Below are 26,055 nucleotides of genomic sequence, written 5' to 3' on the forward strand. Positions count from 1 at the left end.
ACTCTGTACTGACTCAGGAATCTGCAGAGATTTCCCCAGAAGAAAGAGTCTCACCAGACTCAGCTGCCCAATCTTAAACTTCCCAACCTTCAGAACTGCAAGCCAAATAAACCTTCTTTTCTCATAAATTTCCCAGCTTCAGGTATTTGTTTATAGCAACAGAAAAATGGATGAAGACAGATGCCCTGCAAAGACTTCTGTGATATCCCTGTGAAAGATGTGATCTGATTTTATCATGAGGAAATATGAATCATGAGGGCAAAGCCCCAGTTGAGGGGCATTCTACAAAATGACTCCTTTGCAACTTCAGAGGAGTCAAATCATGAAAGTCAAAGAAAGACAATAAAACTGTTCTGAACTGAAGGGAACTGAAGAGACAAGACGCCAGACACGACGACTAAATGTAATATGTGATCCTGGACTCGACTCTGTTGCTATAAAAGACATTATTGAAACAATTGGTGAAACTTGAATGGGTTCTGAAGATGACATGGTCATAAAGTATCAATGTTAATGCCCTAATTTTCATAGCTATAAAGGAGAATGTCTTTGCTTATAGGAAATGCACACTGAAGAATTCAGGGGTGATGCGACGTAAGGTTGAAAACTCTAATGGCTCTGGAATAGAAGTAGAAGTTCTTTGTATTGTTCATGTAAGTTTACTTAAAGTTTATTTCAAAATTAGAAACAAAAAATTTAAGTAAATATATATGTGTTCTAAGCAAACAATTAAGAGCATGTGTGTGTGTGTGTGTGAGTGTGTGTGTGTGTCCTCCACAATTATCCTGCATATTCATGTCCTCATTTTCCCAACCATCATTGATATAGGTCTTTAATTTTCTTGAGTGTAAATATGCCACAATGGAACTGATTATTCTGTGTAATTAAAATGCACCAATAAAAAAAAAAGATGATTAACAGTTTTCGAACTTTATTTGGAGCATCAATCTCAATTCTTCAGAAGAATATGTTGAAGGGATGCCCTCTCAGTTGCCCTGTGCTAGGCAACATGCAGCTCCAAACAGGAGCATGAGGTAGCCCTTCCTTCAAGAAGCATCGGTTTGCCAGTCTCAGCAACTTAGTGAGGACTTAAGCAATTCACTGAGTCCCTGTCTCTAAATAAAAATAGAAAAAAAGAGCTGGGCATGTGGCTCAGTGGTCAGCACCCCTGGGTTCAATCTCTGCTACCAAAACAAAACAAAACAACAAAAGAGAATCAGCAGCAGCATCGACTTGATGAGAACATAGACTATCTGGTGAGGACCAGAATGTCGCTGAGGTGCTCAGCCTGTGGCATGGTAATGCAAACAGCCCAGAGGATGCAGAAATCAATACTCAAGTGGTCGGTTACTTAGTAAATCATTCAAACGGGTATGAATGAGTTCCCCCAAGGCCAGGATCTTCAATAAATCTAGGGGAAACAAGGCAGAGAGCAAAAAAAGATATTTCTTTCTAACTTCTAGAGATGATGACCTTATTCTCGGGCCCTAAATAATCAGGACTGTGATTTTTTTTTTTTTCCGCCTGAAATTTTATCTTGATGGCTATAAACACCAGTGCTGTCTTTATGAATCATCTTTATTTTTAAAATTTGGCTAACACTCCACTCAAGTGTCTTTGACATGTTTAAAGCAATTTGTTTCACAAATATGAAAGTTAGAAAAGATGGAAATGATAGAAAAGAAATAATGGAGCCAGTATGCCACTTCCTATCACGTAGAAATATGTTGCACAAATAAAAAGTTGTTTGATGGAAATGCCATCCTAGCTGTCTCCACTCCTTTATGTCTGTTGCTTTTGTTATTGAAACATCTTTTAGTCTCCTTTTGTGAAATTAATTGCTTCAGATTACTAAAGGCTCTTGTCTACCCAAGCCCAATTTTCTGAACCTATAGGTGACCTTTCATCTTAATTTTGAGATGTGGAGTATCTCAATTAAGTTAGGAGGTTGAGAGAGAACCGTGTTTTGCCTTTGTACTTTTCCCAGACAAGGAAGCAAGACTTGGAATCGCATTCATTCTTGTAAATGCAAACAGAAAACGCAATTCCTTTTTTTTTGGAAGAGTTGATAGCGTTATGAAGATGAATGTCCCCTCAGCCCAGCAATTCAGCCCATGTGTTTCTCCGCAGACCCACATGTGTAAGCGTTAAACATGCTCCGTTTAGCTATCAGTCTGCAGGAAATGTTATGTTCCAAAGATTTTCATTCCTTGATACCTGCCTTAGTCAGCTTGGGCTGCTATAGCAAAATACTAAAGACTGGGTGGTTTAAACTAAAGACATTCATTTCTCACAGTTCTGGAAGCTGGCATGTCCAAGATCAAGGTGCTGGAAGTTTTGGTTGCTGGTAGGGATCTGCTTCCTGGTTTATAGATGGTGCCTTCTCCCTAGGTCGTCACGTGGCAGGGAGAGATCCATAGAGCTCTGGTCTCTTCCTCTTTCTAGAAGTGCACTAACCCCATTCATGAGGGCTCCACTTCATGACATAAGTAAATCCCAGAGGCCCCACTTCCAAATACCATCATAGTGGGGGTGAGGGTGCAAATAGAGGGGTTCAGAGGGTGTATTAACATTTAGTCCATAACAATGTCTCATTTCTCTTCTCTTTAAGGAATGAGACGAAAGGTTCAGATTTCTCTGCCTGGTCTCTATTTTAAGTGAATTTCTCAAATCTCACCTCTTCCCTCGAGAAGGGATCAGAGGAATTCATAACCTGATGACTGCTTGGTCCTAGTATTCCCGGCTGGATATGGGACCTGGGTTCTAGAAAGGTCTTGGAAGAAGGCTGGGTCCATGGACTATGTAATGAAGGAAGGAGCCCAGTGTTTTTTCAAATGTCACTCAATGAACAGGATTCTACTATGGCAGTTAATTCCTTTAGGATGTCAAGGCATTGTCTCTTACAAACTGTAAGCATGGAAAGTGAAAGCTAGTACAATTAGTCTTCTTGGATATTACAACAACTTTTAGCAAGAAAGAATGTGTAGACTTGTGCCATTGGCTGTTAGCTGAGACCAGGTCTCTTGGAATGAGTTGTCAAAAGACTATTTTTATAGGGTGAGGCATGGAGACATTTAGTGACAAGGTGCTGCTAAGGAAGGCTGGTCCAGGTGAAGTGGTTTATGAGCCACTTAGCGGGCAGCATGAGATTCTTGGTATACTTGCAAGATCAGCACCTCTGTTTCCTGATACTCGAGTGAAGTTATCAATACTTCCTGTAACTAGAAGAGGTCAAGACCTGGGTTTTCTACTGGCTGAGCCACAGTCGTGTCTTTGGCCTATGGATTCCCTCCTTGCTCTAAGTTCTGCTAGTGCCCACATTGGTGAGTCCTTGTTTTCCCCCAGGTGATCTGATTGAGTATCTAGGTAGTCCACCCAGAACCCAGAGTGGTTATGATGTACTGGAGCAAAACCCTGGATGGATCAAAACAGACTTGAAGGGAGATGTTAGAGTCTGTAAACAAGTCAGGATGGCGCCTGGCAAAATGCCAGAGGGAGTGGTTTGTGAAGTAACGCCAGCGAGCCATTAAGTGTGGAGATTCCTTATTGGTTGACTGCTGTATCTAGTTTATGTTAATTAGATAAGCTGTGTGAAATGTATAAATACCGCTCCTGTCCTACAATAAACGGCTCCTACTCCTGCCGTATCAAGGTACACAAGTTGTTTGTCACCCCCCCAGTTATTTTGCTGCAACTTTTTTCTTGATAATCCTTCCTCCTCTGAACTTTCTTCTTTCTGACTAGAGTTCCTGGGCTTCCATCAATACATGCCCTAACTATTCTTAGTTCCACTGGGGTGCCTCCTTCCCTTAGTACTTTACTTAACACCCCTTCCATATTTCCGTCACAAAGACAATACAACATTTCAAGACAAAACAAGACACAAACATACTGTATCAATCTTCTCCATTTTCTCAAAATGGCCATTTTTCCTCTCGCCCTGTCTGCCTAGGGACGAGCAGATTTGCTCCCATCCTATCTAGGGATGGGCAGCTTTTTTTTTCGTCACTTACCCCCGAGTGTCCCGGGGCTCCCCGTAACGGGCCACCATCTGCCGCAGTCCAGCTGCGGCAAAATAGCCGGGGGTGGGGGGGTGACGAGAAACTTGTGTACATAGATACAGCAGGAGTGAGAGCCGTTTATTGTAGGACAGGAGGGGTATATATACATTCCACACAGCTTATCTAATTAGCATAAAATAGATACAGCAGTCAACCAATAAGGAATCTCCACACTTAATGGCTCGCTGGCGTTACTTCACAAACCACTCCCTCTGGCAGAATGCCAGGCGCCATCCTGACTTGTTTACAGACTCTAACAGGGAGACTCAGCTCTTCACTGCAGAGGGAGCTGCCTCTGCTTAGTCCCCAGGAAGCTCAGGATCCCTGGCCCCTGCAGTGAGGAGGTAAAAGGACCCCACCCCCACTCTGCCCCAGATAGCTCGATGAGGCTGCCTTCCAGCTCTGCGCCTGTTTGGCTCATTTCCTGCAGCTGGATCTACTTCCCCTCACTTTGCCTCATCTTGAATGGTTTTACCTCTGCTAGACTGGACCTATGTTGAATGTGCCACCATTCTGTCTGTACTTCCAAAACCTTATCAATGCTCACCCAAAACAATCATGCTCTTGGCTCCTGATTCCTTGCCTCATCAACTTTTGATGCCATCTTTGAACATGTATCCCAACCTGTTTAACACCATGAGATTTCTCCCGCCCCCACCACATTCCTCTAGCTCCTTCATCTTGCCTCAGCTTTGATCTGATGACCATATATCCATGGCTTACTATAGGCAGTCCCACCCTATGCCTGCTTTCCCACATTCCTTCCAGTTAGTTCCTACTTGGGATCCACTGAGCTCCATCAGGCCTTGGGCTGAACATGTGCAAGAATTTATCAAATCCCCTCTTGGATGCTGATAGCTTTCTGACTTGTAAGTGGGTCAGGCAAAGTGACAGGTATTTTCCTTTCAGTCCTAACATGTATGATTATGTGTTTTCATGAAATGCACCATGCTTTGATGACCAATGAGCAGATGCACATAGCAAAGCATTTAAAAGCACATGTTTGTTGGAGCAGCCAGTCCTGATTGCCTGGTGGGCAGTTACTCCCGTGTACTTCTGCTCCTTCCTCAGCTTCTCCTTTTTACCTTGGTTACAACTTAAGGCCCAACATCTTCATTCCACCACCACTGACTCACAGGACCATCTCTCTTCCCTCTCTGCCTGGCTGGCCTCCTGTACTTTCCATCCATGATCCAAAACTTACCCTTGGAGTAAGTATTCTTATTTCCATAGAATACTGCTCTCTGCAAAGCATCAGCTAGTCATTCTGCAAAGCCAATTTGTGTAAATCCATGAGCAGAGACTGATTGGAAAATAGCATCTGTCTGCATGGAGCATTTTCATTTTATTAAGAAACCTCCAATGTTATGCCTCCACTCAATGGAGGAACTTAACAGGTGGTTCCTGAGCGATCTTTTATGTCTCATCTTGCAGAGAGCTGCCTCACTGCCTGACTGTAGATTGAGAAGTGGCAAGAGGTGTTCAACCTATGATTGATGACCATTATGTTCAAAATGAATGAGTTTGTTTTTATTACGATCTATCTTATTATCATTCTATACATTCATCCCCAGAACCCCTTTACTTTTTAAAGGATATTTGGTTTCACAATTCAAAGTGTGAGATTCTGATCAACTCTAAATTAGCAGGACAGCATGGACTATCAGCCTCTCCCTTCTGGATCCTCCCCTGCTGGTGTATTTAGTGAACAAATATGGAAAGGTGGGTATTGTTCAAGTCTCTCTTGGGCTCCCATGTACGCAGAGACCTATTTAAAGTTTTGAGTTGCTTTTAAACTGTTCTTGGAAACCAGTGGCAGCTTAATTGCATTTAATTATGTTAATGAGATTCTGATCATTGATAAAAGATAGATTTCCAGGGCTTGCATCTGAGTCTGGCATGGAATGGACTGTTGGGAAGGATAACGATCGGTTGTATGGAGAATGCAGGTAGCACACCTCCTGTCTACCTAAGCAGGAAACATGAGCTCTGAATTCCACTGCACCATGGTGAGAAGATTCACTAATCAAGCAACTACTACAGACCGATTTATAAGGGAGCACATTCATCATAAACTTGCCCAGATGGGCCTCCCCTGTTACTGCAAACTCTTCACAACTCTTATTGCTTCAAAAGGGAGTGGGGCCGGAGCCCCCAGTACAGCCAGGAAACTTAATTCAATGAACGATTTCTTTTTCTTTATAAGCTTATGTGCTGCAGCAAAATGATAAGCTCTTGGATTTCTAGGAATACCCTCCTCCAAGCCTGGAGGGTACACACTTCCTATTCCCCCTTGGAAAACTATCAACTCGTTAAGTTTCATCTCGGGACCTACCTGTCTTGGACTGTCCTCTCCCTCCTGAGTCCCTGCAGTGATTCCTGCCTGCCTACATCATACATTTCTGGTGGAGAATTATATCAGTGTAGCATTCATAACATCAGTGGTTGCATTTTTTGATTATTTATAGAATTCCTCTTATTTATATCATGTGTAGTAAACTCTTTTAAGACAGGGGTGGACTCCTGGGTATACGCTCAGAACGTGTGAAATCAGTTTGTCAAAAAGTCATCTGTACCTGTGTGTTCATTTCACCACTATTCACAGTAACCAAGTGAGCAGATGAATGGAGAAAGAAAATGGTACCCAGATACAACAGATTACTATTCAGCTATAAAAATGACGTCCCGTCATTTGTGGAAACATGGGTGGACTTGGAGATCATAAAGTTAGGTGAAATAAACCAGGCATAGAAAGACAAAGCGTGTGTGATTTCACTTATATGTGGGATCTAAGAAAGCTAAGCCCATATAATTCTAGAAGGGTGTTTACTAGAGGCTGGGGAGGTGGGGGAAGGGACAGGGAGATTGGTTAGTGGGTTCAAAGATGGTTAGGCAGCGGGGGCACTTCTGGTGTCCTATTACATGGAAGGCTCATAGTTAACAATACTGTACTGTGTGGTTCGGATGAGTTAGAAGAGAGGACCTTGAATGTTCTCATCACCAAGAAATGATATGTGTTTGAGATGCACAATGCGTACACGCCTCAAACTATCTCAGCACCCTAAACATTGGCAATTAGTGTCTGTCAATTAAAGATAAGTAAATGAATTTAAGTCAAAGTAAGGACAGAGACGGGTCTTAAATTCTTATTTTTTCCTCTATTGAGCAAGAAAAAAAATATACCTCACATGATTTTTTTGGGTTCTTTTTAGTTATATAGAACCTTAGGATTCATTTTGACATAATTATAAAAGCATAGAATATAATCTGCTCTAATTCCCAGCACTTCCCCTTTCCCTCCCCTCCTCCATCCCCCTGTTCCCTTCCCTCTATTCTATGGATCTTTCTCATGTTTACTTAGTTACTGTTTAAAATTAGTGTCTTGTGGATGGACATTGTTTGGAGCTCCCTGTGGGTGACCCCCAGGGCTGGACCCAGTAGAGGTTTCTGCATCCTGAGGAAGGGACAGCCAGACTCCCCACGGTGCCCAAGAGAGCATCCAAATGGCCGATCCAGGGTTCAGCTGGAGAAGGGCAACCTCTAGGGTGTCCCTCCCCAGCCTCCTGGAGGCTGAGGTAGCACTGGCCAACAGACTAGTTATGCCCACCTCCCCAGGGTGACTCTTGTTACTCCTCTAACTAGACACAAGCTCAGGACAGTTTGGATGTTTGCATGAAAGAGAGAAAGAGACCAAGAAAGAATCAGAGACAGAGATGGAGAGGATCAGAAATTCTGAGAAGAGACAAGATTTTAACAGGGGCTGAGAGGCAGAGAAGAGAGATCCAGCTGTTTAAAGTCACCTGTGGTCATCTACTACCTGTCTGGCCGCTGTTGCCGTTGCACTTTATGTAGGTTATACTTCTTTAAGGAATACCGTAAAGATTTGGCTCTCCTATACAGTTGCACTATTTAAAATGAGGCTGGTAATTGGGTCATCTTATTAGCAAGCAACCATCACTACGCAGTTCAAAGAGCTCCGGTTGTCCCTCATCAGTCCTGACCAGGCGCTCAAGGAGAAACCAGAGGGCACAGACGCTGAGTAATGAGCCCACGTTTCATCCTGACTTGAGTGGATTTTAATTCCACTCTCACGCGGTCGGTCTCTTTTCCAACTGGAGACTGAAGAGCAAGGCTGCACCGGAGTTTTCATTCAGTGTTTTTCCCCCACCTGTCACAGGCCTGGGATTTCTCAGAATTTCTGTGGACCGTCTCCGAGGGCCCACCTTGCACCAGGCCTGAGTTCAGCTCCAGGCTTTCTGGTAGATTCGTTTTAATTACGTGGGCGCTAACGAGCCAGGCTCATGCAACCTCACAAGCCAGACAGGTCACCCCGAGACACAGGCATGGAGACAGAGGCAGACAGAGGAGGAGCAAAAGTGAGGGCAAGTCAAGGAGGGGAAGGAGAGGAGAGGAAAGGAGAAGGAGGAGCGGGGGTGGGGGGGACGAAGAAGAGACTGGGGTCCCATGATCTCCTTTAAGGTCACACCACCAATGACCTAAAGACCTCCCAGTGGGCCCTCTGTAAAGGTTCCACCACCTCCCAGTAGCTCCATCTCAGTCATCGCACCTTTAACAGATGGGCCTAGGGGACACTCATCTGAACCATGGCATGGCTGCTTGAACTAAGTATTACAGTTCTATTTTCAGATAAGGAAACAGTGATTTCGAGGGTGGAGCAAATTCTATTGTGACTCTCAAGGATGGAGCCTGGATTCTGACCAGCATTGGCCTGAGTCTAAATCTCTCTCTGCTGCTCTGCAGCGCTCAGCCTGACTAGCCAATAAGAGCTGTCCCTGAAAGCACCCTCAGATGGGAGAGGGCCAGGCCTGGAGAACACTCTTATTCCTTGAAACACAGCAAGTTACTTTATTCGGGGTAATCTTACTGTACTATGCAAAGGGGGAAAAAAAAGACACTTATTTTACTACTTGTTATAGCATAAATAGAGACTCTCCTTTGAGGGAAAAAAAAAGAAAAAAATTATACAGCCCATGTTTATCCTATTATTTATTAGGGGGATTTTTCCCCAAGTCTCTTACTAATGTCCTTGACAGCAGTCTCAGCCTTCCAATTTATCTTCACTGCATTTACCCCAGTTATCCAGAAGGGGGGAAATCCAACCTTCTTAACACTCCTCCCCCAGCTCTTCCGTAGAGGTTATTTATGGAGTAACAGCTAGACTTCCAATCAAGTCAAAGCCATCGATATGTTTCCAGGTTTTCATTCTCCACGGAACTTTTCTTTCTCTTTTATTTTTTTTCCGCCTGGGGTAAATGTGTTTTCCACCCTCTCGGGTCAGCTCCTCCTTGTCTTTTGAAACCCAACTCACACAGGGCTTCCTGGGAAATTCCCCCAGCTGTCCTCAGTCAGTCACTCTCTCCAACGTGCTCCCAGGCATGTTGCCCAAGAAGCTGGCAAGGGACTCACTCTCCACCCCCTCCACACGTGCCCTCTGAAGCAGGGGTCTGAACACGTCTGACCCCCACTCTAATCCCAACATGGGGCCCTGCACAGTTAGGCACTCAATGAGATCAATAAACACACTCAAAAAGAAAGGTAAAGGACTTTATAGTTTAAAAAAAAAGTCAAATACAAATATGGAAAACAAATATTCTATTCAAAGGGATACTTAAAATATCACTTTTGTGAAGAATGAAATCATAATGTTTGCTAGTAAATGGATGGAGCTGGAGAATATCGTGCTAAGTGAAATAAGCCAATCCAGAAGAACCAAAGGCCCAATGATGTCTCTGACATGCAGATGCTAAGTCACAATAAGGGGGAGGGCTGGGGAAGAAGAGAGCACTTTGGATTAGGCAGAGGGGAGTGAAGGGAGGGGAGGGGGTATGTGAATCGGGCTTTATTACCATATGTACATATATGAGTATACACCCAGTGTAACTCTACATCGTGTACAACCAGAATGAAAAGTTCTACTCCATGTATGTACGATGTGTCAAAATGCATCCTACTGTCATGTATAACTAATTAGAACAAATTTTTAAAAAAATCACTTTTGAAAAGTTACAGAATAAACGAATGCCAAATTATTGATAGAGTTATTTTAATGTTGGCATGAAATATAAATTGTCAAAAAGAAAAAAACAACAACCATGGACATTATATTAAGTTACTATAACACATAGAGTGTAAATCCACTCAAAGTTCACCACCCACATCTTTGGTATTTATAATATAAAGGTAACAGGTACTTCAGCATTTCATGGGGTGGGTTCTGCATTTAATTGAAGGGCATTATGTAAATGAAAATGTGGTAAGGGACCGTTTGTATTACAACAGTTTTGGGAAATGTTGGGCTGCACACGATTCATTTTGACTGCGTACCTGCTCAGTGCCGTTAGTACACATGTTGGGACTCTGAGGAGAGACACAAAACACAGCCTGAAGCAGACGTGTTTGACCATGAAAGTCCTTCTTTTCCCAAGGAGCATCTCCCATGCCAGGTGCTCACAAGGAAAACACTCTGGGAAACCCTGTCCTAGTTTCTTAGATGCCATTATTAGCAACTTCACAGTAATGCTTAAAAATGAACAGGGTCGTCGATGCAGGAGCGAAAATTTGGAACGATATCCTACAGAAGTGTTCCTTCAAAATCATGAACAGCAATGTGTTGTTCTTTCAGCAAAAGACAGCATAAAATGGTAGAGAGAGCAGTTTAAGACATATTTCTCTCCAGGATACCAGCTGTGTGATTTTGGGCAAGAAATTTCTCAACAGAGAAGCTATGTTATATATGTGAAAATCACACATCAGTAAGAATTTTATCTGGACTTTCTGAAACAAAAATCCATGGGAAGACATCATCTTTAAAGATTTGGCTGCTAGGATTTGAGTGTGTCCCCAAAGTTTGGTCCCCAATGTGGCAGTATTGGGAGGTAGCAGAATTGGTAAGAGCTGTGGCCCTCTGAGAAGTTTTTAGGTCCTTGGGGGCACCTCCCTCAGTAGGCATTAATGCTGGTCTTGCAGAGTGACTTAGTTCCTGTGAGAAAGGGTTATGACAAAAAGAAAAAGCTGGATGTTTCTGGCTCCCTGTATCTCTCCCTCTTGTATATGCTCCCACTGTGATGCCATCTGCCATGTTGTGATGTAACCAATGAGTTCTTCCCTGGGAGGCTGAACCAATGAGATTAATGGATCTTGGACTTTCACATCCTTCAAAACAGTGAGCTAAATAAACTTATCTTATTTTCTTTATAAATTATCAAGCCTCGGGTATTTTGTTATAGCAACAGAAAACAGACTAATACACTGATATAAGAATGTCTTTATTCCCCCTTGGCTCCTGAAACAACTGCTTACCTCTTACAGCTTTAAATAACTTAAAGTCAACAGGCATGATGCTGTTGTGTATCTCTCTACCTAAAACATTCACATTCTCACCTCTTTGTCAATACTCTGAGAGGGGAAGGGGTTCTTTTATCTGGTGCAGGCCTCACCCATGCTAGAGCACTCTATGCTTTTACCTCCTCCAACACTCTCCTTCAATCATCCAATGTTTCTCCTGAATCTCTATGATTCTTTTTTTTGACTGGTTCCTTCTCCTCTGCCTATATATACATTCAAGTCCCTGCAATCCTAAAACAAATGCCTGAATCAAAACACCCCTCTTCCAACCTGCATTATTCTCTAGCTACCAGCAAATATTTTCTTTTCCTTCAAATTTCCTTAAGATCAGTCCACATCTGCTACATCTACTTCTTCACATCTCATTGACTTTCAGATCATTGAAATTTAGCTTCTCACCAAGTAACCCAAGTCCCCTAACTGCTGAAGTCTCTGTAAGGTCTTTACCTCTTTCCTCTGCAAATTGCCAAACTCTCTTAGATTTAGTGCCACTGGTCTTCCCTGTTTGCCTTCTCCTTATTTAATCATTTGGTCTTTGTCTCCCTCAGGGACTTCAGTTCCTGGACTGACTCCTTAAAAGTTGTTCTCCCTAGAATTTGAGTCTTAATCCGCTTCCTTTTCCAAGCGAGCATGCCCATCTATATGTATATATTTTCTCAATTTCCATCTACCCAAAACAAACTACTTCTCTGCACTTCAGACTCATATTGTCTATTGGGCATGTTGAATACCCTCCTCCGTGCCTCAAATGCACCAGGTTCAAATAGAATCGCATCTGTTGACTCGCATTCCGATCTCTAGTGCTGTCTTGGAGAACCCATGCATTGTGCTCAGAAAGACGCTTGAAGAATTAGGTGGGAAACACCTTTGCACATTATCAGTGGGAGACATTATCACCATTATCACCTCCCACAGGCACCTTTTTATTCCCAAACAGCCTGCATTCTTTTATTTATTTATTTATTTATTTATTTATTTATTTAATCTTCCATACATTTGATTCAAATGGGATAGGAAAGTCAGCAGAATATAACAGTCACTAATATGGTATTATGTAAACATTGTGAATGTGTAACTGATGTGATTCTGCAATCTGTATTTGGGGTAAAAAATGGAAATGCATAACTCATTTGAATCAGCCTGCATTCTTTATCTCATTTGGAATCTGTCCTCAGAGCCCAATCAGCCACCGACCTGGGACCTGAGAGTGACTGTCCCTTTCACCTCTCACACAATTACAAGTTCCCATTGGTTTTGCCTCTTAATTCTCAAATCCCATCACTCTTCTCCATTCCTACAACCATAGCCCTGACCCAGGCTCTCCCCCTTTCTCTGAGCATCTTTCCTCCAGTTTTTATTCCCAACCCAAAAAGTGGGCTGGAACAAGCTCTCTTGATTAAGAATCCCCTCCCTGTCCTCCCCATCCTTACAACACATCTGACTCTGACAATGCTGTTTGTTTTTGATAAAGGCTACTCAAGAATTGAGAAGACTAGATGAATTCTAGATAGGGAAGAGGGGTGGGAGAGAAAGGGAGGGGGAAGGGGATCAGCAAGGATGGTGGAATGTGATGGACATCATTATAAAAAATGCACGTATGAAGATTTGAATTTCGGGCTAACATATCTTGTATACAAACAGAGATATGAAAAGTTATGGTATATATGTGTATTAGGCATTATAGTGCAAAAAAGAGAATTGAATGAAATGCAATTAACGAAGCGTTGGTGATGATATTTGGATGGTTGATGGTGTGAATGATGCAGGGTTGGTGCGGTTGGCCTGGCCCTAGAAGTAAGAAGGCTGCACCTGGGTGGCAAACATGGGTGGGATGTCCAGCATGTCTTATTGGTGTCTACCACCATCCGTTCTCCCTAGACCTTCTCCTCTGAAGAGCCTGGGCAAAGGAAGTACTTTCACAGCTTCCCTTACAGATAAGTGTAGCCCATGAACTGTGTATGGTTTCCCGGAAACTTCCGGAAAGCCTTTTGGTTTCCTGATAAGGGGGGCAGGTCTGACTGTTGCCATCCTTCCCCTTTTCTTTCTGCTATAAGTAGAAATATGAAGCATCGAGCTATGGGAGCCATTGTGGAACCGAGGAAAAAGTCAAAGGAACCTCTGAAATCCTGACTTTGACACCTTCCGGCTTCTGTGATTGACAGGCACCAGGAAGAAGGAAACTTGCTCACAGACCCTGTGGTTACCTGGGAGGGTTGACTAGGTCAAGCAACCTCTCTGGCCTTGGGAGAGCTGAGAAGGAAACAGCAAAGAATTCTTTCCTGCTTTCTTCCACAATCGGGTATTAAAGAAGTAGGGGTCCATGTTGAAGTCACAGCAAATTAACACCACAAGCTGTTCCTACCTTTCACAGCTCCAGCTCCAGGTTAGCAAACCTATAATTAACACTCTCTCCAAGCCTTTCATGATTTGTCAGGGCTGCAGGCTCTGAGGTGGGAAGAGAGAAAAGGCTAGGAGCACATATTTCAGCCACACCCACCTCTTTGAATTCATTAACACTTCTCACCTAATTCTAGGAGAGAGCTGTGCTGATGGATAACGAGATCATAAATCCCTTGTGGAGGGAATGCCCTAACTCTTCTGCTCACTTTCTCTACTTGGAGAACCCAGCACACCTGGAGTAATCTGGGGCCATCTTGCTTAATGTAATAAATTACTTGGAATCAATCCCTGGTACCACAAAAAATACTTTTATATTAAAATTTTATTTACTTAAATATTAAGGAAAAAAGGAAGGAACATAGAAGGTAGAGTCACTTATGAATAAATCTCGTGACCTAGGTTCTGAGGATAGCAACAAGGGGACACCCCAAGTATCAACACATTCCAGTTGACCTTATATAAAGTCACAGGGAAACAAAGGAACATTAGCAATGCAAAGTGGAAGTAATTCAGTGCAAGTATTTAGAACTTAAGTGTATGTTTATATAATAATAGCTTGATCTTTATTGATGACATCCAAATGTGTTAACTCTATAAGAAATATTTAAAAAGATTTGCCTATTCATTATATATGAATATACATATGAAATTGCATAATTTATATGTAAGTATGTATATATGATTAATATATATACTTTTTTAACTAAACAAAAGTAATGTCTTTTCTGTTGTTTTTCTAAAGCAGTCTGTTTACATTCTCGGTTTCCCAATGCAGGGGTGCACCTGTATCTATAAAAACTTTTGCATTTAAATTCATTTCCAGTTCACATTCAATACTTGTCTGTTCTCAGTACAGCATTACACTTAAAATCTAATTTCCAGAGCTTTATTCTCTCCTATTTATACAAGTACAGCATTTTAGGAGAATTGTTTCTTAGCCCCACTGAGGGTTCAAGAATGCTCATCCCCTATCCCCCGTCTTAGCGCTAGTGCAGTAGAGAAGCTGAGACCCTTCTGTAGCTTCCTGATGACAAGATGTGCAGAAAGGACACCCGTCAAGACAAATCCCCATCACCGGTCCTTTAATTTGCCTTCTAAAAGTGCGCTTGATTTTTCAAACACTAAATAGCACAATGTGGAATTCTGCCACTTTCCTTTTCTTGTGTCTACAATAAATTTGGAAATAGAAAATCCCCCAATGTAATAATGCCTTTAATGGCCATGTATCCTGGAGTAGAGATTAACACTGAGAGCAGATGTTAAAGGCTCTGAGAAGGGTTTTAAATGCAAGTTGGTTTAAAAAAGATACGCAAGTGTTCATTTTACAAGTAAGATTACCCATGCTTTCTCTCCTTTTTTTCTGAAGTAATGAAACAATACCACCTTTTTTTTTTTCCTTTTAAATAAGGGACTTCAAATGCTCACTGTGGGGATGCTGTGGTTTGCGTCTCAGAGCTCTCCTGTTGCTCCCGGAGATGGTTCCCATTCACTGAGGTGCTCTTATCGGTCTGCCCTGAGTGGCAGGGAACCACCCGCACTGAGGTTGCAATGCCCTCCTGCGGGTTGGCTATGAACTCACCACCACCCGTGCTTTGGTAGATAGGACCCACGCTTCTGCCTGGATGGGACAACCCTGAAGACCCCATCCAGCTCTGGAGCGCGCCTTGATCCTGCCCACGGAGGCCCTGGTCGCCTTGTTCTCCAGCTCTCCTTGGTCCAGCCCTGGTCCCTCCTGCCTCACAGAGGTGGATTCTGAGACCCTGCTGCAGTGAGCTTTCTGCACACCAATCCCCTCCTCCATCTTCCTCTCCTAGGAACTCAACTCAGTCATCCTTCCTGAGACTTCCACTTCCGTGATTATTTTCTGAATGGTCTTTAGGAGAGGGTCTCAGGCCTCAGAAAGTCCAACTCAAAGCCACAACATCCCTATCTACTTCTTACTGTCCTGAATTCTTGGCTCTAAAGACAGAGGTTAAAAATTCCCTTATAGTTAGGACAAAACCACGAGGAGTTCCAAATGGGCGTCAGCTGACAGGCACAGAATTCAAGAGTAATCTGCCAAGGGCTTTTGAATGAGGTCTAGTCCTTGTGCTCAAATAAGCACTTATGCATACCTACCACGTTGTACACAGAAAAGAGACTGGTAATGAACTGCGGGAGAAATAAAAAGGAATTTTCATCAGATCTTAAAATATTGTTAACAATGTTAGCTGTGGATTCTTTTCTCACTGGAATTACCCATGACAAAAATACTAAAAATGTATATTAACAATAATAGTCTACGCCCCAAATACGATTAAATTTGTGGTTATTTTAGTTCACTTAACATACGGGGTATCACAATGCAGCTCTCCCTCCTCTCACCCCACAATTAGCATAACAGACAATTCTACGCAGGACCCCAATCACCACGTGGATTTTTCTGTTTATTCTGTGATCTTTCTCCCCTTTCCACTTAGTCACTAGTCACCATCTCAGTGATCACATGCCTGTCATGGTGCCACAGTGGTCATGTTCCAGCAAGACTAAGGCAGCTGCCTGGTGCTAGGAACCAAGGTCTACATCATCCACCTCACCCCATCTCATCATGGAGGCTTTGTTATCATCTCACGCCATCACAAGAAAGGTGAACACAGCAGAGGAAGATATTTTTTGAGAGTGGGAAAGAAAGGACCATATTCATGTAACATTGGTTATACTCTATTGCTATAATTATTCTGTTTTATTATAATTTGTTATTCATTTCTTATTGTGCATAATTTATAAATAAGACTTTATCATGAATATATGTGTAGCAAAATATCATAATATGTATAAGTTTCAGTTCTATCTGTGGTTTCGGGTATCAGCTGAAGCTCTTGGAATGTATCCTGCACATATTACGGATGACTACTGTACAGTTAAAATCATAGAAAATATTCATATACTCCTCTATACATTTTTCTAACTCATTACCTTTCTTGAAGTCATCAGCATAGATTTCATTAGATCTTTTTAAAAAATAGCTATCCTTTATGTGAACATATCACAATATATTCAACCATTCCATGACTGAAATGCTGATTTTTTGTCATTATAAACAATGCTATAGTTGGTAATACCTAACTTTATAAACTGGATTTTAAGTATCTTTAGTATTAAAGCCTACATATAGCTAGGTCAAAGGCTACATGTATTTTTACTATTAGTAGACATTGCTAAATTGCTTTCAGAAAACATTACAAAATCGCACATTTATATCAGCAATGCATGTTTTTCTCTGCACGCGTATCAGCAAAAGATATTAACACTTTCCCGCTGGGTACAGTGGCTCACGCCTGTAATCCCAGCAGCTAGGGAGGTTGAGGCAAGAGAATCACAAATTCAAGGCCATCCTCAGCAACTCAGCAAGGCCCTAAGCAACTCGGTGAAACCCTGTCTCTAAATAAAATACAAAAAGTGCTGAGGAGAAAAAAAAAGATATTAACATTTTTCCAAATTTTTGCCAGTCTGAGAGATATCTGCTTCTTCAGTCTATTGGTGTATTTGAGTGTGTTTTCCTATGATAACAGGCTATTTTGGGGTTTCTGTTTTGTTGATTACATTCTTTGTATACATCTCTATTGTTTATTTGTACATTGTCAATCTGTAAGAGCTTATTTTTTTACTATGTTAACTATTTATCTGTAATCTAAGATTTGAATGATTTTCAAGGTCTTTCCTCTATTTATTTCATTTGGGATATTTTGGATAATAAATTTGTTTTTGGTCATTTGGTCATATACATGGCCATTTGTGATAGTTTGATATGTTTATACAATTTTTGTTTCCTAAATTTTCAGTGTTCACAAACTTAGTTTAATCTGTTCAATTTTCTCACAAATCTTCTTGTAATTTTTTTGTTTTACACCAATATTTATGCAATATGATATTTATTACTGCATATGGTATGAGAATCAATTTTTCATTTTTTTTTAATTAGAGAGCCAGAGTTTCTGGTTTCTTTTATTTAAAAAAAAACAAACAGAAAACAAATAAAACCCCCATATACATCTCTTACTCTATGAAATCTCTAACTTCTCTTATATATTAAAATATACTTGTGGATTTCCTAGTATGAACCAATAGTATGACTCAATAGCTGCTTCTGACATAAGTAATAGAGTATCTTCTTAATTTTTATGTAGTTTGTTGTTGGGATTTGTCAGGTAATTATTTTTTTAAATAAACTTTAAGACTGTCTTATTGAAGTCCAAAAGAAAAACAAAATAAAAAACAGAAGGCCCTTAAAACTCCATTGGGATTCTAACTGGAAGACTTTAACAAATTAATAAATAATAATTATATATACATATATATGAAGTACAATGTGATATTATGTACATCACGCAATTACTAAATCAAGCTATTCAGCATATCCATCACCTTACCTACTTACCATTTAGGGTATGAACATTTAAAGACTACTCTTTTTTTATTGGTATTTGGAATTGAACTCAGGGACACTTGGCCACTGAGCCACATCCCCAGCCCTATTTTGTATCTTATTTAGAGACAGGGTCTCACTGAGTTGCTTAGCATCTCACTTTTGCTAAGGCTGGCTTTGAACTCCTGATCCTACTGCCTTAGTCTCCCGAGCCACTGGGTTACAGGTGTGCGCCACTCACCTGTCTAAAGTCTACTTTTTTAGCAGTTTTGAAATATATAACACATTATTTTTAACTAGTCCACCATTCTGTGTAATATAGATCATGAAACTTGTTCTCCGAACTGAAATTTTATACCCTTTGCCTAACACCTTGGGAGAGTTTTAAAAAATATATTGTGAAACTTCCCATCCAAGAACATGTTTGCCTTTTCATTGATTTCTTATGTCTTTCATTAAAATTTAATAGATGCTGTATATACATTTTGAGTCTTGCTTTATGAAATTTGGTTGACTTTTCAAAGTTTTGGTCACTATCATGTATGAAATATTTTTTTCTAATTTCTATTAGACATTTAGAAATAAAAAATTTGTTTCTATCAGAAATTAAAATTTCTATTATAAATAGAAACTTTCTAGACAAAGGTAAAAGCTGTTGATTTCTATGCATTTATCTTCTGTCTAGCCATTTGCCAAGTTTTATAAATACTGCACTTTTCTGCCTTGAATATTTTGGGTTTTCCACATACACAATCATAATTTTAGCAAAATGTGAACTTTTCCTCTTATTTTTCAGTGTTTATAGCAGATACTTCTCCTATATTTTTCATTTTCTAAAATTTTTGAAGCAATGCTTTAAGACAAAAAGGGTAGTGATAGTATTTTCTAATTTGTGATTAGAATTAAATTTGTTAACTTTTTTCCACTTAAATTTTGTTTGGAGGTAAACAATCTTTATTATGATTGAAGAACTTCTACTTTTACTTTTCTTAAGCTCTTTGTACAAATGCCTGCTGAATTTTACCATGTGTCTTTCAGGCACTATTGATTGATTGCCTAATTTTGTCCCTTAATTCACATAGGGATGATTGACAGATTTCCTTCTATTAAGCCACCCTTACTTTTCTGTGCACGTGTTTCCATGATTGTTTTTGTAAATTCCTAGAGAAATGTTTACCAAAATGTGTCAAATGTTAGTAGGTATAACTTAATAAAAGGACGCCATGATCAAATTAATTTGAAAGTCACTGGACCAAACAAAGTTAAACCTTACTTCCCAGAACCTTTGATGCTAATGTGCATTGTCAATCTTTCAAGAGGAGATTCTAAGCACGGAGTGTTTAGTGAACTTTATTGGACCATCTATTTTTCATGGACCAACCCCTGAGATTAGTTCAGAACACACTTTGGGAAATGCATATGTGGAGATCATGTGCTAAGACTGTCAAATATTTTCAGCACACAAGACCCAACATGGTGATCAATAAAACATCATGACTATACGATGCCACAACCTATTTGTATGGAGAAAAATACTTTCGTTAATTAACATTTTATGTCAACCAAATTTACTTTTATTCATACTAGATTTTTACCAATGTAGGCTCAAATTGTTGATGTAGGGCATGATGTAGACCCATCTTAGAAGTGACCCATCCAGAGGCTGGATGTAATCTCAGTACCAACCATTGTTAAATATGATGCAAGGAAATCATGCAATATCCACCTTTCTCTGCAATTCAACCATGGTATCGTGAGTAGGTCTTGCACATAGTACTCACCAATGACATATTCCACCCTGAAAAAATCCCTCCTGGGATCGTAGGGACGACTGAAGTCAATCTGGACATAGAAAGACTGTCCTCTACGGACAATCAACTTGTCATTGTCATACTTGTCAGTGTGGTGGTCGATCTTGTTGGAGTCCCATCTCTCCTTGAACAGGTGAACGGCTGTGACATTCAGGAAGTCTACACACAGAGAAAACAAGCAGAGGACACCGTTAAGTAACTGTGGTTTCAATACAATCTCAAAAAACCAAAATTCCCGCCCCCCCCCCAAAAAAAAACGAAGGAAAGCAGTTCTGTTGAATGAAACTCTGCACAGGGAGGGGACGTGGAGCCAATTTGAGAGTCAGCCTCTCGTGATATTCTTGCTTTGGAAGAGAATTTGTTAAAGCTTTTTCTGTCCCTGGTCTCATTTCAGATCACAGGACACTCACTTTGGGAGAGACAGATGCTTATCTAATAGATCTAGACACAGAGAAGCGAGGGCCAGAGTTCAAGTCTTCAGATTCTCAGTCTCATGCTGATTTGTGTTATGTTAGCCTCTTCCCGTCATGACTATGCCTCCCTATGTGACACAGCCACTTCAATTTTCCTATCTTTCAAAAGGGAAGAATTGAATCTGACAAAGCCTCAAAGGGACTTTCTAAGGACAAAGTTGGCCATTAATCCAAAATTCTGCTCTTCCCACAGGAAAGGTCAAATGCCCCATCCTTCAGTAATTCTAAAAGTAGACCTGGTCCCTCAAAGGCAGGGAAGAGAGGGAACAGGTCTGGAGACAGGAAAATGACATTTCTATGTGGTAAGCATGATCGCTTCCATTTACACAGCAAGAACCAGCCTTTCAGTTCCTCATGACCCATCTGGAAGTCAAACCCGGGTCTGTTTGATGTCAAAACTTCCAGGATGCTTCTGTCTTTTGGAATCAGTAGTATATATGTCAGTTCCATGTTTACTAGTCATCTAATTTTCTATCCATTACTTAAACTCGTTTCCTCATCATAAAATGAGGATACCAACATTCGTTTCAGAAGCATGATACAGGAGCTGGCTTCTCTGTGAATGTGACATGAGATGACATGAAATGACACATGAAAGGAGTTAGCAGAGTCTAACACATAACAATTGTGAATAGAGGTTCACTCCCCTCTTGTCCTTTACCAGTCTCTTCTGCAAATGATCGCTTCATGGGAAAGTAATGCTAACTACTTGTCTATGCCGTCGTTTAGAAGGCTGACTCTGGAGGCTGACTTCTGTTTGTGCACTTGACATTCTACAGGGTCACTGGGGGGACAAGGTTGGTGGGCTGCCCTGGCTTTCTGCCTTCCATCTCTGTCCCTAACTCTGCCTGCTACACAATTCTCCCTTGTGGCTGTAAACATACTAGTCTCTGAGAACACAGCTTCTGAGCTTATACACAAGCTAAGGCATCTCTCTGCAGTGCTCCAAAGACATCTTTGCTTTTATACAGGAATCTTGTGCAGGATTCCTGGTCCCCTTGGGTCCCCCCCTTTTTTTTTTCCCTCATTGGTAAAACTAGGAAGCTGGACTCTGTTTGTTATAGGTTGCATTTGAAATGTCCCCTGAAAAGCTCACGTGTTGAAAGCATGATCCCCAATGCAGCAAGGTACAGAGGTGGGTTTATAGTCAATGATTAAGGTTCTGAAATCATAAGTGGATTAATCCATTTGATGTATTAATCCACTGATGGCTGAAAGAAATGATGGGTGGTAAACTGTAGGTAGATGGGGCATGACTGGAGGAAGCAGGTGACTAGAGGCATATCTTGGGGGACTATATTATGTCCCTGGCTCTTTAAACGTTCCCTCCCAACCCCCCTGCCTCCTGGCAGCCATAAGTCAATTACCTCATTTTTAAATTAGCATACTAAAACTTTGAGGACTTCTATGAAGATGTAGTGATATGTGACACATGGGCCTGGCACTATGTCTGGCACATGGCAGGCTCCTAGATGTACAGTTGCTTGTGGAACATGAGCTCTGACAGAGCCAACCAGGTGGCATGGTGCTCCATGGGTTTCTCTGACTAGTGCATTACAGCAGAAAATGCAGAATGCTGTTTTATTTTTGCCTCATCTCAGAAGCCTGTTGTAGTATATGGTCCCCTGAAGGGAACTTTCTTTCTGTTATGTTTAATTTTCTAGACCTTTATTATCCAAGCTGCCTTCTCCTAAGTTTTCTGACTTTATTAAGGTCACAATCCCCAGAGTTAAGCCAGCCTAAGAAGGAGCTGGAGGAACATTGATGTCCCAGGTGAAAATGAGTTCAGTGACCAACTCCTCTGGTCTTCTTTTTTTAGCACAGTGCTTTTTAAATACTTTTTTTTTTAATACCTCCAAATCTAAGTCCTCAGGAATAGATTTAATCAATTCCTCACTCATCATTACCCATGGAAGAAGTCTATGAATATCACAAATTCACGGAGGCACCTTCTGGACCATCTGGTCAACCTACTACACACTGCATGAAACATCTTCATGAAAGTCCTGGAACCTGAGCTCCCAGTCTCTGAGTGAGCAGAAAACTCTCTCACAGGCCAAACAGTTAATTTTTGAACAAGTCTAATGATTTTAAAAATTCTTTTGAGATAAATGGACATCTTCCTCCCTATAATTTTTCTAGTTGTTGATCCTGGTTCTGATTTTGGGATAAATATAGAGGAAGTCCCCTATTCATTTCATCTGGCACTTGTTAGGTATTTAGAGACTTCTCTTATGTCTCCTCTGAGTCTCCATTTCTTCAGCTGTTCTGTATGAAATTATTTTCAGAACTACTACCTATCATTCTGTTTTGGAATATATTTCATTTTGTCGATTCCTCTCTGGAGGTGTTTTCCCTGGAACCGAGCACATTAGTCTGGTTGTGTTTTTTTTTTTTTTTAAATAAACTACAATGAGAATCAGAACATCTTTCAAAATAAATAGTGTAGTTTGCTGAGTGCAATGGTGCACCCCTATAATCCCAGCAACTCTGGAGTCCAAAGCAGGAGGATAGGAAAGTTCGAGACCAGCCTCAGCAACCTGGTGAGGTTCTGAGCAACTCAACAAGACCCTGACTCAAAATAAAAAAATAAGAAAGGCTGGGGATGTGGCTCAGTGGTTAAGTGCTCTTGGGTTCAATCTTCAGTACCAAATAAATAAATAAATAGTGTATTTCTATTAATTCAGTTCGAGGTATCATTGGTATCTGAGACACACCTTCCTGTAGATCTATATTAAGGATCTGATGGAGCAAGACCCTTGAAAATGTTTTCTAATGTCCTTTCCCTGAATATTGAGTTAAATGTCAATTCAGATCCCTACAAACCACTAATATGTGCTGCTTTGGGCCATATTTGTTTATACAATTGTTTTCTTCTTTTAAGCTCAATTTTGAGGTCTTATGTAGATTCATAGTAAATTCCTTTTTATTGAGTTGACTTATTGCTCTTAAAGTAATTTTAGACCCTAACTGTGCATTCAATACATTTAAGATTCTATCTTCCTGCTCTCCAGGATTTCTACAATGTGCCATTTTATGATGCCATCCAAGTGGTGGATATAAATATTGACAAGGCCATTGCTTAATAACTACAAGCTAAGCACACACATAGTGGCAGATACTAAAACATGAGCAGATGATTACGATACGGTGGGATAACTATGCCTTTTAAAGGATGTATAGAATACTGGGTAGGGGTTATTTGGTAGGAGCCCCTAACCAGACTAGGGGATTTTCTGGAGGAAATAAGATAGAAACAGTGGTCAAAAGAGGAGTAAACAATCCACGTGGAAAGGAAGACCTAGAACAATGCTTCAAGCAGAGAAAAGAGGATGCACAAAGATTAAGGCATGGTTCCTGAAGAAACTGAAAGAAGATCTGTTGGTGGGTGTAGTAGGAGGGGCCGTAGTGGAACAGCATCCAGGAGCCAGCTCCTGCCAGGCTGGTAGGCCACATCAAGGGGTTTGGACTTTGCAAACATTTATGTTTACAAATATAAATTTAAACTGCTTCTGGAAGTCCCCAGGGTTTGGATGGTGTCAGTGCTGGAGGCTAGCTAGGAGGGCGGTGAGTTTGGTCCACCTGCTGGCAATGAATGACCTGGTCCTGGAGCATTCCCAGGACTTGCCTCCTGGATTCCTACCCTCCCCTCATCATCAGGTGTCCCTGAAAACGAGCATATTAGCAGATGCCTTATCCTCCCAAGAAGCTCTGCCAACAGAAAAAACTAAGTTGAAATGGAAGATTCAAGGATTTCTTTAGAATCTAGTGCTCATCAGCCTAATTTCCATTGCAAAAGAAAACATGGCTTTTCAGTTTTATCTCCCAGGCTACTGAACCTGGTTAATGGCTGGTAAGTCTAGTTCAAGTCAATCTATTTTTGTACAGTTATGTGCTAGTTCTGTGGGATGTCGGTTGGTATTGGAAGGCTCAGTTTCCCTGATTAAACTGATTTGGAAAATGCTGACCTACCCAAAGTTAATCAGGACTCTTTACCACAGGAGTAACAGGAGCCTTGAATATGCTGATGTGCTCTGCAAAGCTCCCAAGGAGCAATGGTTTCCATACTTAAATGACCATGGACAATTTTTCCTTTGAAGTTCAGTGTTGTGCAGAATATGCTTTGGGAGCTGCTTCTCTACTTACTAATTATACAACCTCAGGAAAGTTATTTATTCTCTCTGAGCTACCATTTTCCTACTTTTAATATAAGAATGAAGTACCTACCTCCTGGAGTGCGTGCCACCTAGTAAATTCTCAATAAATGTTTCTTATTACTGTCATTGTTGTTATTATTGTTATTATTATGAAAGTCAGCACAATGGATAGGAGCCTGTGATTTGGACCCAGAATATCTGGACTCAAATCCCAGCTCTATTACTTACTTGAGTCTTTACGACTTGAACAAGTCATATAAACTTCCTGAGCCTCAGTTTCCTCATTGGCAAAATAGAATTGGTATAGGGATTAAATAAGAAAATGTGTTGAGTTCCGTATCTCTAACTCTAGCAGATGGTAAATGCTCAGCAACTGATAATAATAAAGAAGAATAATAGCCCTGAGAATTTGGGCAGCTTCTTGGAGTCAATGAGTTAAGAAGGCAGGTCTCTCAGAGGACTGGTGAAAAGTTTGGATCTGAGCAATGCAAAGTCACTCCAGTAAAGAATGCACACTGGAAAGCTTTCTAGAACTTTTCTTTCAGACTTCCCAAACCTATGACCTTTTACATTCCCTGTCTTCTGAAAAGACACACTTGCATTTTTTTTCCTTTCCTTAATTTCTGCTGATGGATAAAATCCTTTTCTCCTCTCCATTCTTAGAATACATTCCTCCTGATACATTTCTCTTTTCAAAAAAACCGTACACATAAGCTGGACATAGTGGCATGTGCCTATAATCCCAATGGCTCTGGAGACTGAGACAGGAGGATCAGGAGTTCAAAGCCAGCCTCAGCAACTTAGTGAGGCACTTAGAAACTCAGAAAAACTTTAACACTAAATAAAATATTAAAAAGGGGCTGGAGATGTGGCTCAGTGGTTAAGTATCCTTGGTATAAAAAATAATGTACACATTACCATTAACAACTTGGTATCACCTTTATACAAATGGTATCACTCATGGGGCTGTAAACCCTTTGAGGCTGGACCATGTCTCAATCATCTAGTCAGCATGCCTGGGGAAATGTGTAAAAAGCCCACAGCAAATATGATACTTTTCACTTAAGCCAACGTAGGATCTGAAAATTTTGAGCTTAGAACTGATTATTCACTTTAAAATGGATTATTCCATTTACCATAGGCTTAGTCATCACAGTTCTTTACATATCATTTCTCAGACAGTTTCATCCTCAAAATTTGCAAGTTTCTGGGATATCCATGCATATCATTGGAGTCAGTTATAGAAGACTTTGTAACCCAAGGCCTCCAGATAAGAAACTTTGTTACACGTTGGAATAAAAATGCCTATGTCTTCATACTGCTTATAACAAAGGGTAAGTAAAAAAGAATTCTGATGAATTCCTATGAGTACATAAAGCCTAA

The 26,055-nt window shown here is 40.8% G+C and overlaps 1 protein-coding gene across 1 annotated transcript in view; it reads right to left on the reverse strand.

Annotated features, from left to right (window-relative positions):
- The window catches only part of F13a1 (coagulation factor XIII A chain), a 164,889-nt gene that overhangs the window by 129,513 nt on the left and 9,321 nt on the right, over positions 1-26,055 (reverse strand). Inside the window, exon 3 of the mRNA XM_076857889.1 lies at positions 20,013-20,201. Within this exon, the coding sequence (XP_076714004.1) occupies positions 20,013-20,201 (189 nt within the window). The remainder of the gene's footprint in view (positions 1-20,012; positions 20,202-26,055) is intronic.

Source organism: Callospermophilus lateralis, chromosome 6 (assembly GCF_048772815.1).
Source record: "Callospermophilus lateralis isolate mCalLat2 chromosome 6, mCalLat2.hap1, whole genome shotgun sequence".
Classification (NCBI taxonomy): domain Eukaryota; kingdom Metazoa; phylum Chordata; class Mammalia; order Rodentia; family Sciuridae; genus Callospermophilus; species Callospermophilus lateralis.